The sequence below is a fragment of the Parambassis ranga genome, chromosome 3 (assembly GCF_900634625.1).
Source record: "Parambassis ranga chromosome 3, fParRan2.1, whole genome shotgun sequence".
Classification (NCBI taxonomy): Eukaryota; Metazoa; Chordata; class Actinopteri; family Ambassidae; genus Parambassis; species Parambassis ranga.
Genome location: NC_041024.1, coordinates 16912367 through 16929419, shown reverse-complemented (window position 1 = coordinate 16929419; position 17053 = coordinate 16912367). Strand labels below are relative to the sequence as shown.

Here is a 17053-nt window from a genome sequence, read left to right as displayed (position 1 = left end):
TGGACGGAGGCAGGATTCTGAATTCCACTTACTTTAAAGGGATGCATGGTGTACTTACATTTATTTTAATGCTATAGTTTACTACAACACTACTGAATTTTGGTGAAGTGGTGTTGACAGCAGAAGTGGGATGCAGGGCCAGAGCTTTTCCTCTGGATCAGGCCTTGGGTGCTGTTTCAGTGTAGGTGAAAATATGTGAAATTCTTTATTACACCTACTTTTATTTGTTATGATGGCTTGTTACTGCTGGTTGCAGAATTATCCACAGGCAGTGTTGGAGAAAGGCCAGTTACAGTCACAATTTTCAGTTGAATTTGTAGTTGATAAACCTCTTTACATTATCAGCCTATACTATACTAGCCTATACATACTGTACTAAAACATTTAATCCTCCCTACACTTCTCATGGTTTATTATTTTAGTAAGCAAAAACAAATCAACTGGAAACATGACAAAATGAATAAGTGCTTCACAAGTCTTCTTTTGTAGTTGCACTGGAGCACTTTACACATGGTCATGCTAAATTAAAGCTGACCTCAACCGTGCTAAGCTAAGCTAAACTACACAGTCCTCACTATTACCTTAAATCCCATAACATAATATTGAGGCTCGCTAAGAGAGGAAACAGTGTGTAAGTGCCTGCCGAAACTTGTATATTTAGTCCGGTCAGTCATGAGGGAGGGACACAACTTCTCAGAGTGGTGTGACACACGTAACTCAGCCACCAAGAGTCACACATCCCCATATGTTTGCCAGGCCTATCCTCTGGGCGTGATTTTCAAGGAGATGCAAAGTTATGGGTCTAAAAGGTTCCCCTGGGGCAGAGGGCAACCTGAGTCATAGCCAGAAAACAGACAGGAGCAGTCACAGGCCCAGTTTAGAACTGGCAATCTAGCATGATGTTGTGAAACTGTTACCCTTCATTATTTATTCACTATAGACATCTGTCTTGGCACAGGGAGTTTAGGGAATGATTTTTATCTCAGTCCTCTCACCTTCCCTTTGCTTCTGTCTTTCCAGCTTCTATAGATCTAATTTTCCTTTATCTTTCTGTCATTCACTCTGTCCCATTTTGTCTCCCTCCATCTACTTCTTTCTTTTCCATCTTCCTATCCCGCCTTTCTTTGAAATGTTATGATTCACAGTCTGTGATCTCTGTGAGCTGTCTCCTTGAAGTCTGTGTGTCTCCTGAGTGCAACCACAGAATGGTACATCACTTCAATTCCATGTAATTTCCTGGGTTTTATAAGGTACATTTACTCACCCTACAATGGTGAAGACTGTTCTTTTCTACATAGTTCGGAGTATCTGTCTCCTACACCACAGCCCTGTTCATGGAAACCATTATCTGGTGTGGAAAAGGGCCAAGATTAGGTAAAAAAAAATGTGTTTGGGTAACATTCTGAAACTTGGATTCATTCAGAAATCAAATTTGCGCCAGAGTTTAAATTAAAATAATATGATAAGAAGTATTTTTGTTTTCCAAGAGAGAAAATATCAAGGACGACAGTAGCACAAGAGTCTTTGTTGACCTCTATTAGCCAAGCTAATATTGTGTAACATATCCAGCAGATCAACATACTGGTTGTTTATTGGATGAATTCTAGGTTGTAGCAGTGTTGGACTACAGTATGTATACACACACTGATGACATGAGAGTGGAGAATGTGATTTGTGATTTGGAGATTTGGTTTAGCGAAGGCATAAAAACCATGTCTACATAAGAAATAAAAGACATGTTTTAATAAGCTGCAGAAAATCCTGTTCGATAACAACAGTTCATTCCTACAATTCTCCATAAAAATCAAACTTACTGAAATGCCTCCACCTGTGTTACCTTTGCACTGTGCAACATTGCAGAGAGGCTTGATTGCACTATTATTTTTACTTATGCTTCTCTCATTCTCTCTCTTGCCCTCTCAATAAAAAGAGGCCAATAAATCACTTAGCTGTCTCTGTGGGTTTGGGGTATTGGTGTTGGAGCAAGCTGTCCTACCAACCCAGCTGAGTAGACATGACTCTCAAAGTAACAAAAAACCCTTCCCCACTCCCCTCACTCTAAAAAACCAACATGGTGAAAATTACATTTTGGTCAAGAGTCTAATAAATCTTGGCCAAACGTGGCTGTAGAAGTGAAAAAAGGTCCTCCATGGCAGCTGCAGTCTCAGTGATGTGGATCTTGTGCTGGGGGAAAGGGGAAGCCACATAAGAGGAGGTTTGTGTTAGCACGGGGTAGATGAGGTGCAAGGGGATTCAGTGGGAGGATACACGGTCTAAAAGTGCTTGTGGAATATAGGGAGTGATAGCTCTAATGTTGAATGTGTGTGTGCACATGGCAGGCAGCTCTTGAGATTTGTGTTCAGATAACAGAGGTCTATTATGATCTATAATTTCAAAGAGAACGTGTGTGCTCATTTCAGGGGAGAAGAAAGTTTCAAGTCACTTCTCAAGAAAAAGGTTGAGCATTTGATCTTGTGACTTAAGAAAATGTTGGAGAACTTTTGCTGTAAAAGCAACTTTTATTTTTTTCCTTAAGAAGTAGGCCTATGTATAAAAATGACCTTATTAACAACATTTTTTTGGCAACTGTTCTGGTGTTAGTCATTCATCTATAGTTTTTGGCCATTAGCATTACCTTGTGGCTTATTCTGTGGTACTGCACCATGTCTACATAGTTGATTTCTGTTGGTTTCCCCATTTCTAGGGCCTGTTTGATGGGAACAACTTCTGTAATGCCATCGGCAGCCTGTCGGGGCTAATTAAAACACACATCTACAAATCTGTCAGCAATTACTGGACCCAGAATCACTTGGTGCCACTCACAAATTTTAGGCAGAAAGGGCTGTGTTTACCATGTTAGCTTTTCATTTCACAGAGCATTCCCACAAAAACAAACACTGGTCAGAGTCTTGTTTGATACAGCAACGTTCATATTTATTTTTCCATTTAAATGTTACAAAAATGTAGTCATTGGGAGACATGATAATGGAATCCAGATTTTTGGCCCTGTTTAATTTGTAGCTGTGCACAGAGTCATCTTATTTTAGATTATAGCCCTGTGTAAACTATACTGCTTGTGTCTCTTAGGGTTATATTGTGTAACGGCGCTGTGCCCCAGTCATCTGGATGTGTTTTGCCGTCCTTAACAGAGCACACTCTTTATCTGCATCACTCCCAACCCACAACCTCATGATCATGTGGTTCATCTACTTTGCCAAGTGACAAAAACAGCAAAGTGGGCCATTTGTATGCAAATGCAGAGATGTAATTTGAAGTTCCCTATCTTTTGCATACTATTGATAGCACAGGTGGAAGTGCATTCATGCAAAACTATATACCTCAGATTCCTCCCTTGTCTTTTAAACTGTGATCAAAACAGGTTCTTGAGTCAGGATATTACGCATTATATTAACTATATATATATATATATATATATATATATATATATTGAGAGAGAGAGTCAGTTAAGTCTTTGTTGTAGACTGTGACCTATGACTGACCTGTGACCTGTGACCTGTGACTATGTTCACCTGTTCACCAAGCGTTATGGAATGAAACCTGAAATTCATCACGTCCTTTATGCCAAAGGATATTTTCACCAGGTGTTGACAGAAAACAAGTCCTCATGACTCATAATAATGTAAGAGGGTGAAGCTGCTGTGCTTCATATCACAGAGTTGCAAAACAGGCCGTCAAATCTTTGACAATGGTAGATACAAGTTGCTTGGCTTAATATAATGATATTAATTATAATGATATAATTATATGTTATTATCTAGTAGAATCTGTCAGCTGTCATCTCTTATTGCGTTATTTAAAGTTTGGAGGATGAACTTTTTGGATTTTTTTATGTGGACTGTCTTTATTTACATAGTTTTTAATGTATTTTTTAATAACCTGTATCCCAAGGGGAGCCAAAGGAAATCAATAAATCTTGGTATTTGTTGTAGACTCAATAATGGTTCCACATCCCAAAGATTTCTCCCAAGCAGTGTCGGTGTGCAACATTCTCCTCAGTTGGCCGCTACTGCAAAACAAGAGGAAACAAACACCACATGAAACATATGTTACAAGTCATTTCTTTATGTTTTGTTGTATTGTGTGTGTAAGGCTAGAAAGGGCAGAATGACTACATCAGGGGTAAAGCTGGAGGCATGGTGATGATCCCTGAGGGCCCCAGAGCAGAGGGGCTGGAATTGGATTAGTGTGGCTGTTGAGGAACACCTGTCTGTCACTGACGGATCCCCTCCTGCCAAGCCCCAGATGGATCTTGGGTGTGGTGGGCCCCATCATAACTTCCTCCTTTATCCTCCCCATTAACGCTAATGTTTTTTTTCCCGTCTTAACCCTCTTCCCCCGTATTCTTTTACTCTGCATGTCTGGCATTCTGTGGAAGGGCTGGCTGATGTTGGAGGAGGAGGTTGCAGAAGGGGGAGAAATGGGCTAGGACAGTTTAGTTGGATGGCCAGCTGTGTGCCAGCTGTGTGCCAGCGGAACACTGAGCGGCGTGGAGAAAGGCCTATTATCTCCCACACGCACACATTCTCTCTCTCCTTTCACACCCCAGACTCTCACCCTGCGAAATCAGCCAGACAGATACTGCTAAAACCATCACTCATCCTTATATATGCATGTGGTCTCCTCCTGCACACATCCACTCAAATAGAGACGCACACACACACACACACACACACATGTATTCCAAGTGCTTTGCGGGGAGTTATTTTTCCCGTCTTTTATTGTCTTTGCACACACACATGCAGAGAGGGCCCAAGAGCTCCCATGCCATGTGTCAGTGCTTCTGACACACAGGACTAAACAAGTCATTAGAGCATGGGTCGAATCATCCATACACATAGTCTTATCTGTCTGCTCTCAGTCAGCCAGCCTATTGCACAGCGGCTGGACGCCTCTCACTGCTGGTAGGATATGAGCAATTAGCAAGAAAGACCTTTTAGCTCTGCCAGCTGATTTGTGGCCAGCTTCTGCATATGCCTGTAATTCACTCTGACATTTCATCTCCTCACTTGTCACAGTCTTTATTGTGTATTACCACAGTATAAACAATAATGATGAAGTAATAATCAAATCGGAGGCAATATAATCATTTAGTTTTCCACTCCGCCAATGTCCACTGGTTGAACCTGTGGGAGACAGCTGATAAGTGAGCGTTCTTGTGCGGAGCTGTGGTCTCAGGAGAGCGAGTGGAGGCAGCCGGGGGGAGTCTTCCCAAGTCAGCCCAGGGGAAATGGATGACAGTTACACTACCCTCCGGCCAATTAACTGTCATTCTAGCTGTTGGTTTAACTTGCTGACCTTACCTCTTCTCTGCTGTTTGTCTTATCATTTCCGGAAAAGAGGGCCTCATCTGTGTATGTAAAGTGGACCGGTGACCTTCAGGAAAGAGGAACAAAGGTCACAGTTCATCCACTGTATATTTCTTTCGCGTGACAGCAAATATGCCGGGAAGTCTTCTGGGAATTTGGGGGTGCAGGAGGAAAGAAATCCTGTGGGATTGAAAGAGAGCTATCTGTTATTACTTCCAATTACTCCCCAATCTCCTGCTCTATCTACCTGTAAAATGACATTAGATATGCCTGTTCCCATGGTCTTTTACAGATGAAGGCTGTGCTTCTCAGTGATGAGGCCCATGGGAACTCAAGGTCTATATTCCGTGCCCTTATAGTCATCAGCTAGCTGAGCGTATTCACAGATCTGAGAGAGCAGAGTTAATTTCCTCACGAATTGCATGGGCTTTGTCTTTGAGAGGAAGTGTTGACATTAGTAGGAGGAAACTGAAGGTGGCTACCGTGTTTGTCCCTGGGTGAGCGTGGGTTTGAGGCTGACGTCTGAATAGGGGTACAGTTCCAGTGAGCGCTGCTGTCTTAGCATGACAACAGAAGGGGGTGGATTTTACCGTCCCTTCAGCAAGGGGACACAGTGACACAGTGCCCACCCCCCTCTGTTTGTGAGAGCGCCACTTCTTTATGCCCAGTTGCCACAGAAGGACAAAACCTTGAGAGCCTACACAGCTGGAGATGGCAGGGAGTATTCATGCTGAATGCTTGGCTTGTTCCGACACTTTTCTGCCTTGTGTCTCACAAGAACCCACTTCCTACTTCCCATCCTGTCTCTGACAAGAGATGGGTAGATAAATTTACTTTGTATTGCCTAGATTAAGCCTTCACAATTATGAAAGGATTATGAAAGGTGGTGCTGTAATGGATCATTATGAGTTTGTGAGTCATTTGTCCACAAACTAGCATGTTGAGTCACTTGCTTTTCATATCCCAGTCAAAAAAAACAGGCAACTGCTGTAATTATGTGTTGTATTTTCTGACACCAAATGTTTAACTCTGTCTCTTAACACACTACACGTGATGTCCTCTTGTCTTGTAATGTTGCAACTTCATAATCTAAACTCTACCAGCCACATAGAGACACATTATTGGGATTATTCTGCTTGGCAATTTAGGTGACTCTGGTTGTGACAGGCTGTCATCTTTAATTTTTCTCTGTGATGTCTTAAGGCAACTTGTCTTGACTAGATGAGGGAGATTTCCCATGAGCAGATGAGAGAGTTGTCTGAGAGCAGAATTTGGCTCAACAGTCCTTCTTCGGTATGCGTTTCCTTTTTATAGACAAGGCACCAATCTATCCTCATGCCACCACTGAATCATGCTGTCGCCACCCTTTCATTCTCTAATAAACACTAACAAAACAGCAGCATGCATGAATGCACACGCATGCACACACACTCACACAGTGGTGGTATAGCTCTCCCCATCTCTCATTTGCATGGCAATGCCATTATCTGGCTGTGAGGTGTCATGCTGGAGTGGCTGACAATGTGCCTGACAACAAGTTTATCTAAGCACAAAGAAAGTTGAGAAGAATAGAGTACTTTCTGTCTCTTCTTTTCCTCTGGCTTTAGCATATATACTTTTAAACTCCCCATGGAGTACGAGGAAGCATGTCACCCAGCCTCATCCTGCCTGATAGACTGGCAAATCCATTATTTATACCCCTCTAAAACCCGTGGTAAACACTTTGTATAGACATATATTTACTCTTTTAGCATTGTGCCTTTCTTAGCCTGCCTTCTATTCTCTCATTCCCTGTCATGTTCCTGCACTTTTTTTTCTTAATATAAAATGTGTTTATTTTTACTAAATTTGCTGTAAATTGCTGTAACCAAATGTACTAGTGCAGTCTTGGCCAGGTCTTCTCTGGAAACAGGATCTGTGCTCTCGTGGGACTAACTTGCTTAAATCAAAATAAAAATACAAAGGTTGAGCTGCTTGTCAGTATTCATTAATAGTAGCGGATATTGGATTCTATGCAGACACTTTACTGCACACTCTCAGGCATGGTAGATTGTGGAGAGTATTGGCTGAACTGAGGAGAATCAATAACAGAGTTTACAACTTAGACACTGGTAGGCATCATCATTACACAGCGAAGCCCTCTCACCTGCTGTTATCGACCTCCCTCTCAGGTTTACATGACTTGTCTGGTGATGTCATATATGGCTTGTGTATGTGTCTGGTGTAAAGAAGCAAAGCAAACAGAACCTGTCTGGGTCATGCAGTAATGTGCTGGGATGTGGATAGCTCTATCTGTGATATACGTGTTTGAATAAATCACTTGTGGTGGTGCATTGCAAAATACAGCGCAGTGATAAGTTGGAGCTGCCGTGTCCAGTGCTGGTAGAGTCTCTGTTGTTCCTGTGTTGTGCTGATAAGCAGGCTCAGCTCAGGGTGGCTAAACAATTTCCTGTACACGGTTTACCCCCTACCCAACACCACACTGGTTCTCATGAACAATGATTAGCCAGCAAGCTGTTTGGATACACACCTACCATGTGGATGCTTTAACTTATTTCTTCAAACTAAATTTGAATAATCCAATTGAAGTTCATTTGAACATTTATGTGTTTATGTGTGCTTGTTTCTATTTAAATTTGTTATACAAAAGATAAATACATTATTTAAAAAAACAAAACATTAGGTAAAATCTAGATTTAGAATGATCAAACAAGAATCTCTAACAAAAAAAAAAGAACTGTAGTGATTTGGTAGAAGCTATTATTTTACATAGAAAATAACCACACACACAGCTACAGCATGTCCCATTGCAGACATTTGGTTCCAGAGTTATACAGTCATCAGTTAATTTCAGATGTAAGGCCTATTAACAGTGTTCCATGGACATTAAGTCCATTTCATTTAGTTGTAAATTCTTCAGTCCAGCCTCTCATTTTACTCTGGAGAGACATTTTAAAGACTTTCATACTGGCAGTATGCAGACTCAAAAGTCAAAACAGTATATAAAAAGAAGCTCATATCTACAGTGTGTGGCTCTGATAGGGAGGTGATGGATATATCCAGTTGGAGGTTGTGAAAATGAACTCAAACTAAAAAGGATGTGGATCAAAGAGAGGGACAGCACCAGTGATCATCGTTAGACTTCCTGTGCACCCCACCCCCTCTCCTCCCCCCACCTCCCTTTACATTACCATTATTAAAAAGGAGAGGACTCTCTTAATAAAGTCTATTAATCACACCGGGGGAGTCGGTTCATCGGTTCACCCTCTCGCGAGGGTCTCTAATCAATCAAGCTCGCTGGTAATGTATTCATGGGAGATGTAAGAAAGGACTTGTTTGACAGTGTTCCAAGGAGGAAGAATTTATTAAGTTCCCTTCAGCAGTCAGCCAATCCTAGGGAGTCATGAATACACCCCCGCCTCACCCCACCCTTGTCCTCTCTTGCTTGGTACTGTGAATAAAAGGGCCTTCATAATGTATGAAGTCTCTACAAATATTGGAAACGTCCAAAATATGTCCTCTCATTAACAGTGATGAGTGAAAGCTGGAGTATTGGCATTTGTCAGATATCCTCTGAGTGTAAAGGCACTGTTGTACAAGGCCTCTGCTGTGTTGGGTGATGTAGAGACATCACTCTCATGCGATCCTCTCAAAAGCTGGAGAAAATGTGTCTTATTAGTTCACATGAGGTGGCGAAATTCTGTGCTACACCGCTGACTAATGTACAAAGCTGAGAAAGCACAGGGCTGATGGTTTGCTGGCCCTCTGTTAGTGACGTGTGAGTGGAGAGGGTGTGGAGAGGGGGCATCAGGCTGGTAAAATTGTGCAGCTGTTGGAAGGCCTGTGTGTGTATGTAAATAAACCCACCCTTCATCTCTTCACTAGGCCTAAATGCATGGATGCATCTTCTCCACAGAAAAAATAGAAAACATTCTTATATTATATCCATAAAATAATATTCCTTTAACTTTATTTTACTGTGATTCTAAAGTATATTGTCACTAACCACAGTACTGTAAGAGAAAAGTTAGGAGCATACACATATGTGGGTTTGAAACATGTTTTATAGAGGAGGGGGGCATGAAAAAAAATCCTTGTTGCCTTTGCTTTGTCCTGAGGAAGAACTGAAAGACGGCTATGCTTGGCTTCAAAGCTGCATTTCCATAATTGCCCTGTAACTCGGGCCTGTATGAAGGATCTGAAGGGGGCTGAGAAAAGCACAATCTTTCAGCTGGGTGAACGGCAAAAGCCCCAAAGCCTCTCCCTCTGGCCTGTCGCCCTGTCCCCCCTTACCCCACTTGTTGCCTTTCGGATTCAGTGAAAGAATTCCTCCTCTAACCTCCATCAACAAAAGGCATGAAATCAGTGCCCTCCCTCTCTCCCGTTTCGGCCCCAGAGAATGTCACTCCTTCTGGGGCTTTTGTCCATTGCACAACAACCCCTCTCTCCCTGCACCCTGGCTATTCTTTAACATGTTGCTGGTGCACTTTCACTGAGATTCTCAATAATGAATGTGCCATAAAACATGCAGGCGACACAGAAGTTGCATATCACTGCGAGGAGTAAAATTTAGCTCTCCAGCTTCTCTTCTCTGAGTAAAACTTCTGTAACAAGTGCCACAGCCTGTAGCCCTGTGTACGAAGGTATGTGGTGTGTGGGACATGTGTTCCAAAGAGCATATCCCAGCTCCTCCTGCGGTCAGCTAACACACAAGGCCAGTGCTCGCAAAAGGGCAACCCCTCTCTTGGACTGGGCAAGCAGTGGGTGGGGGCGCGGTCGACAGTGGCTCATAAAGGGATTAGCCCACCGCACAAAGACAGTGGGCCGCTTCTAAGCCTGACTAGGTCCACAAAGGAGGTGACATTTGTCTGTCTTGCTGGCAGGAGGGGGTGTGGCAGAGCGGTCCAGGCTGGGGGTATACGTGGAGGAAGAGGTGGCACTGGTGGTAGGGCTACAATGACAGAAGGGGTGGATGAGGTGAAAACACAAGTGACCCTCTTTATTTGCAGCAGCCTCCTCTTTCACAGGGCACCTCTGCCCCCTTCCAATGGGCTGCTCTAGTGTTTATTTACTCCATGGTTTCTCCCCATTCACACTCGGCCCTCTGATGGCTCCATTGGCCAGACCCTTTCAGCCTCCTGGTACTGCCGTCCACCTACCTTCAGATCAATGAACGCTCCGAGAGACAGATTAGATTTCCTTTTAATGATTCCATCTTTCTGAGATTTCTCTCTAAATGGCTGTTTAACAGTGTGTTACTATTACCCACGTTGCTGTATGTAGTCCTGTCTCAGGGTGTTGAGGGCAAAAGCAAGCAGCAAAAACATAAGCAATGTGATTAGATGGGAAATGAACCACAATTTATTTGCAACGTGTCAAATGCATCTGTTTCCCACAGTCTTAATACTGCAGAACTATCAATTCATTAGTAAATAATTACAAGACAGGGAGTGTAATTGAGAATCTAATGCTTTATTATGTGGTAAATGTCACTTATATACTTATATATATCACTTATATAGCCCAATATAACAACACTCTCTGTCGTCATGTTGAGAAAAATCCACAATGTCGCATTAAAGTTGTTTTTTAAATTATATTTCCACTCTTTCCGACCTTACATTACCCTGTGTGTTTCAGGCAGTTTAGTACTGCAGTGCTACAGTCTACCCCACAGACTCTGAGCATTTAACACAGCATGGATCTCAGAAATAAGAAGAGGAGTCAGAGTTGATTATTGCTCATTAGCCAAGAGAACATCCACTTAACGTGCAAGGAAACGAGTGACACAGCATACCCCACTGGAAATGGTCCCTGTGTAGCTCTGAACAAAATGTTAGCTAATGCATTCCATTTGCTCTTTGTAACCGGGAGCAGGTTGGACACGTATGGCGACATAAGCAGGCATGATTACTCTGTTTCTGTGGAGGCATTTTAATCCCTAATTTCATGCACTGATCAGAGGAGAGGCCCTGAGCTCTAGACATGATCACTGGCCCTTCAGTAGCATTTCAGCTGAATCCTCATGATCAACAGGGGGCTTGTTGTGGGTCCCTCAGGACCAAACATCCTGTGAACTCTCAGGAAATAAGCATCCTAATTTATGATAAGGTTCACTGTGCTCACATACAGTAGCTACCCGTACAGCCCACTTTTTATTATATTCATTCCAGACTGCCTCTCTTTAACATTAATTGATAGTAGGCTACATATCAGAAGTATCACCTGTTTTATTGAATCTATTTCATATGAACATTTTTATTGTAAAGGTTGTGTTTGTTTCTCTGTTGTAAGATCTGTATAATTATAAAATAGCAACGTAAGTGTAATTCTTCTTCTTTTGCAAGATATATAGTGACTGTATGTACAAAAAAAACCTATTACATCAATCAGCAGGCTGATGCCACTTATGAATATGCATCGCGCGGTTAGATGGAAGCTCTCAAGGAAGATAATTGATTAGACAGGAAGGCAACATGGTGAGAGCAGCTCCAAAAGGCTCCGGAGTCTTTGCCTCGGCTGAGTTGGGGTTTGTTTAAAGCAAATCGTGAACCTAGAGAGGATACGGCTCGAGCGAATCACAGCTTTTCATCTGCCTTGGCTGGCCTGAATGGGAGACATTAAAAGATAGGCTATTGTCCTCATTGGCCATCTGAGTCCAGTCGAGGAATGTGGGACAGACTGTGCGTGTCTGCACGCTTTTCAAATATAAATGCGGTTGTAAATTTAGTGTTTCTAAATTTAAATCGGAATAAACAGATATGATTTAAAAATAAAAAAAACGATCAAATGCGCGTCTTTTTGTAGAGTTTTCCTACACTAATAAACAGCTTGGAAGCTTGTACGTCCTTATAACTTGGACGTCTCCATTTTGTTTTAAAATTTCCGATAAATTTGGTTAAAATATTTTTCCCCTTTTTCTCTGTTTGACATTTTAATCATTTATTTTTTATTTAATCTCATCTGATTTAAAAACACTGAAACGACTTATCGCTTTCAAGCGACACTGGAAGGTCCTGTAATCTTCAAGTTAAAAAATCTGCCATAAAAATATTTTGAATACGTGTGTGAGTAAGAAAAACAAATATTAATTTATTGTATGTTATTAATTTTGTCTTAGCTCGCCTTTAGGGAAAATATTAAGATCCAAGAGCTTTGACGTTTGTGACTTAAATTTAAACCGTTTCTTTGTGTTTTATTAATTATTTTCAAACATTTAGGTAAAAAAAAACAATTCTCCATTTTAAAAATGTATGCTGGCGTTTTGAAGATTTAAAAACACATTGACAGAGATATTGGACAGCATCAATGAAATACACATACACACACACAAAGGCTTGAAAACGCGTTAAAAATGTCTCCTAGTGACAGATTTATAAGTGCAAAATGTTACTATCGAATTTTAGGTCCCAACTGAAGGATAAATTAGGAATGGGCCAAAGGAGACAAAAACACTGAGCCAGGGCAGGTTGCATGTGTGTGTGCATCTGAACCGACTCCCAGCAACTGTAGAGGGAGCTCCAACACTAAGTTTACATAAACTTCCTCTGATAGGGGGCTCGCACATGCAAATGATCACATCACGGCCAAACAAAATAAATGATGGTATTATTAGTTATACAGCCACGATATATTACAATTATACCATAGAGCCGCACTAGTTGAGGAAAATATATGATGTATGTGAAGAGCAAAAGCATTACAAATTGAGCATGATGAGATCTGGGAGTTGCACTGCAAACCCAGAATCCATCTTCAGGATCAGCTGAACCATTCTGACCAAGTACCAAACGATACTCCAGCACTCATCTATTACCCAAAGTCTCTTTATAGGCCATCATTTCACAGGAAAATTAATGAAAGAATTATTCGTTTTAATGCGACCGCTACGGCTCTATAGGGATAATCCCACAACATTAATATCCAAATGTATGCCGCAATACTGGCTAATTAGCCTTAAGTCCCTCCACTATGAAAGTGTGATAAATCCCTCTCGAATATTTACTTATCAATGCCACGGAGGATGAAGTGTGTGTGTGCCTCCAGGCTGTCCACTAACACACACACAAAACCCCAACTTCAAGCAGCAGAGCACAATAAAAGCCCCATCAAAAGCAGCTGTCAAAACACCTCGGCCAAAAACCAACATATGTATTTTAAAGTTGCAGCAGTTCATTTATTAGCCAAAATATAGACTTTCTTGTACAATTTGGTTCACAAGTATGTACATATTCTTAACTTTATATACAAAACATTTTAACATCAAATCCTCACAGAACTTACAAAAAGAAAAGGAAAACAAACTCACAACAGACTACAGGTTCATACATTATTACATTAGCAGTTTTACACAGGACATGCTTACAATGTAAGTATACACAGATGTATTATTCTTATTTTACATTCCATATTCAAATTAAAATTAAAAGGAAAAAAAGAGGATGGGTGAGGGAGAGAGAGAGAGAAAGAGAGAGAGAGAGCCGAAAGAACCACCGCTGCTTCTAGTTGGTTCTGAGGCCTGAAATACACAGGGGGGTAAAATAAAATAAAAACAAACAAAAAAAATGTAGTGGGAGAAAAAAAACCACTAATAATAGCCTCGTAAAGAGCTAAAACACAAAGTGATATAAAAAGTGACAATTGCCTTTCAAAAAACGAGCCTGAAGTGAATTTGCATTGAGCTCATTTGCATGACCAAACAAGTAGTGTAACATAGGCCTTGACGAAATAACACAAACGCACACACAGGGATAAAAAAGAAATCTTAGAATCAAAGCTAATTTGGATAAATATGGCATTTAGAGGAGAAAATGAGATATGGCATCAAAATAATAAAAAAAAATCCCAAATGTCATTAACTGACAGCCTCCTTATCTTTGAACTGGGTGGAAAGCAATTTTTTTAAACCAACTTTTTCTCTGCATCCAAGGCACTAGATCTGTCTGAAACTGCGGCAAAGAAACTTAAAATGTTTTAACTGAACTTTTTATTATTAGAGCCCATCTTGGGGTTTCTGTAAATTTCGTGTTACAACTAGTTGGTTAAATGAGCTGATGGCTTTGTGTAAACCATTAAATACAAGCACATGGACCCATAGCAAATAAAAGAAAGAAGGAAGCGTTAAAAAAACAGTTTCACCCAATTCAACGTTTGTTTTTTTTCCTTAAATAATTTCTGATGTTGTCCTCTTGTAAATTTTTCAAAGCAGTGACACACGCACACATCACACACACTGTATTCTGTAAGCTATAACATTGTAACACTGATCATCTGTGTGGCCTAAAGAGAACAAAACCCTTAAACGGGCAAAGGGGGTCTAAAATTAAAGAAATGAATGACGGGAAATGGACTAGTGTCTTTGTTTTTGTAGTTATTTATACATGCGCGTCTCAGTGTCGGGGACATGTACCTGTGACTGGAGTCTCTGAACTATGACTCTTGTCCTCCGTTTGCCTGCTGCTGTAGAGGGCCAGGCCGGTGGCTGTGGCCTGGTTCGCCAGTCCCAGATAATGATTAGAGTTCAGTAAAGCCAGCTGATGCGCTGAAAAGGCTCGGTTCGTCCAGTTCTGGATTTTCCCAACGGGACAAGAAGAGATGAGTCTATGAGGGGCAATTATGGTCTGAGCGGCCGGCCCTGCGGAGTTGCTGCCGTTCATTTGCGGCGATTTGCGCGGATTGTCAGGGGCCGTGGCTGTCTCTGCCAAAGACCAGATCTTTGGCTTCTGGGCCGGGGCAGGGTTGTTTTCTGAGGGAGGTGAGCTAACAGACACTGGGTTCAGTTTGAGCTGTTCCCCGTTTGGTTGGGGCGCTTTGAGGTCCAAAGAAGAGTGGTGGTGATGGTGGTGGCTGTGGAAGTGCTCTCCTCCTCTCTGCACGTCTTTGCCCTCTTTACCCACAGCCTTTAGAAACCTCTGGTCGGGCCCTTGTAAATCCTCATAGCCGTCAGAAATCTCAGAGTCACTCCTCCCGTCTAGTTTAATATCTGAATGCAGGTCGTCCTGGTCGTCCAAGTCGTCCTTGTTTTCAATATTTTCCGTGTCGATGTTCTCCAAGTCGATCTCCTCCTCGTCCTCCCTCTTGTCCCCCTCCTCCCCCTCGTGATCGCTGGTGTAAACATTTCCCTCTTCGTCGGTGCGGTTCCGGGGGGTCCAGGTCATCTTGTTCTCCTTCTTTAGCCTCCTCCTGGCGTTGGCGAACCAGGTGGACACCTGGGTGAGGGTCATTTTGGTGATGATGGCCAGCATGATCTTCTCGCCCTTGGTTGGGTAGGGGTTCTTGCGGTGCTCGCTGAGCCAGGCCTTCAGGGTGCTGGTGCTCTCCCTGGTGGCGTTTTTGGGTCTGGACGGGTCACCGAACTGATATTGGCCATATGGATAAAAAGCAGGGTGAGGGTGGGCAAACCCGGGATGCTGGACACCGGGACTGTCTTTGAGTTCATATTGAGCACCCTGCAGACAAAGAATCAAAGGGAATTATTGGCTTAATAAATTATTAGCGTAAGATACAGAGGGGTTATTCTTTCATAAAACATATGATCATGCACCGCAGTATGACGATTTCCTCAACAAGAACAGCATGGCTGTTGTTATGAAAGTGTAAACAAACACTTTCTTGGTGTATTTTTGTCAGTTTTGTCCTCATCTGTCATGCATCACAGCTGGATTTAGTTTAAAACAATACGCTCCACATTTTATTTAACATTTACAGGACAAGTCTCACACTTTCCCCACCTCTACCTGTAAACCTCCCACAACACATTGCATCATTTCATTAACTCATCAGTTCCGGGAAATTATGTGGCAAGTGACATAAAGCACAGTTTGTTAATGCGTCACTTTTTAACCTAAATTTCACAAACGATTCATCCACAAAGTTCACCAGCACGGCGCGCAGAGGGTTTACACTCAAAACGCGCCAGTAAAAAGTTCCAGCAGAGGCATTTTTATTTCTTTTCAAACTTGTGGACAACTTATAAGAGAGAGAGAGAGAGCAGAGTGACTTACCAATTGATTGAAAATTGAAATATCGTTTGAGTAGGGGAGAAACGCTCCATAGCCCTGCGCTGCTGCGGCGAAAGGAGATCCATACATAGTGGAGAGGACGTTGGAAAGTGCGCCGGACGGACTGAGCTCTGTCCCGGCTCGGGCATTGCCGGCGATCCCCTGGCGCTCCGGCGGGTATATCGGTCGGATGTACTGATATCCCAGCTGAGGGAAAGACATGATGGTAGGAAAAGGGGGGAAAGTCTTCTGCGATCACACAAAGCAAGGGAATTGCCTCGATATCCACTTTTACAGTGTGAGCATGTGAGCAACAAAAGGTGCAAGCAAGGGAAGTCTATATTTCCTCGGGAACAGCCAGTGTAAACGATCCGGTTGCGCCCCTTATTTCTTCCTCTTCTTCTTCTTTCCACCCTCACTTCCCTATTGATCTGGATGGACTAAGGTCAGGTCCTTACAGATTGCTTTAGATTATTGGGACTCCCTTGCTCAGATTGACATTTCTAGTCGTTTAGAAGCCCCTCCTATTTCTCAAATCTCACCCCCTCTCATACAAACCACACACCAAACAGCGCTCTCTCTCCCTCCCTCTCCCTCCCTCCTCTCTCTCCCTCTCTCTCTCTTTCTCTCCTCTCTCTCTCTCGCTGTAAGTGCACTGACGTCGCAAGCTCTTATTTGAATGGGGTTTCAAATCTCATTTTATGGCTCGCCAATCTATTTCATTTG

At 42.3% G+C, this 17053-nt stretch overlaps 1 protein-coding gene across 1 annotated transcript; it reads right to left on the bottom strand.

Moving 5' to 3' along the window:
• Positions 1-13479: 13479 nt before the first annotated feature.
• On the bottom strand, positions 13480-16846 carry irx3a (iroquois homeobox 3a). The gene is made up of 2 exons (XM_028402697.1): positions 16331-16846; positions 13480-15775 (listed from the first exon to the last, which is right to left on the bottom strand). The coding sequence occupies exons 1-2, from the start codon at positions 16547-16549 to the stop codon at positions 14717-14719; spliced, it is 1278 nt and encodes a 425-aa protein (XP_028258498.1). The 5' UTR covers positions 16550-16846; the 3' UTR covers positions 13480-14716.
• Positions 16847-17053: the final 207 nt, after the last annotated feature.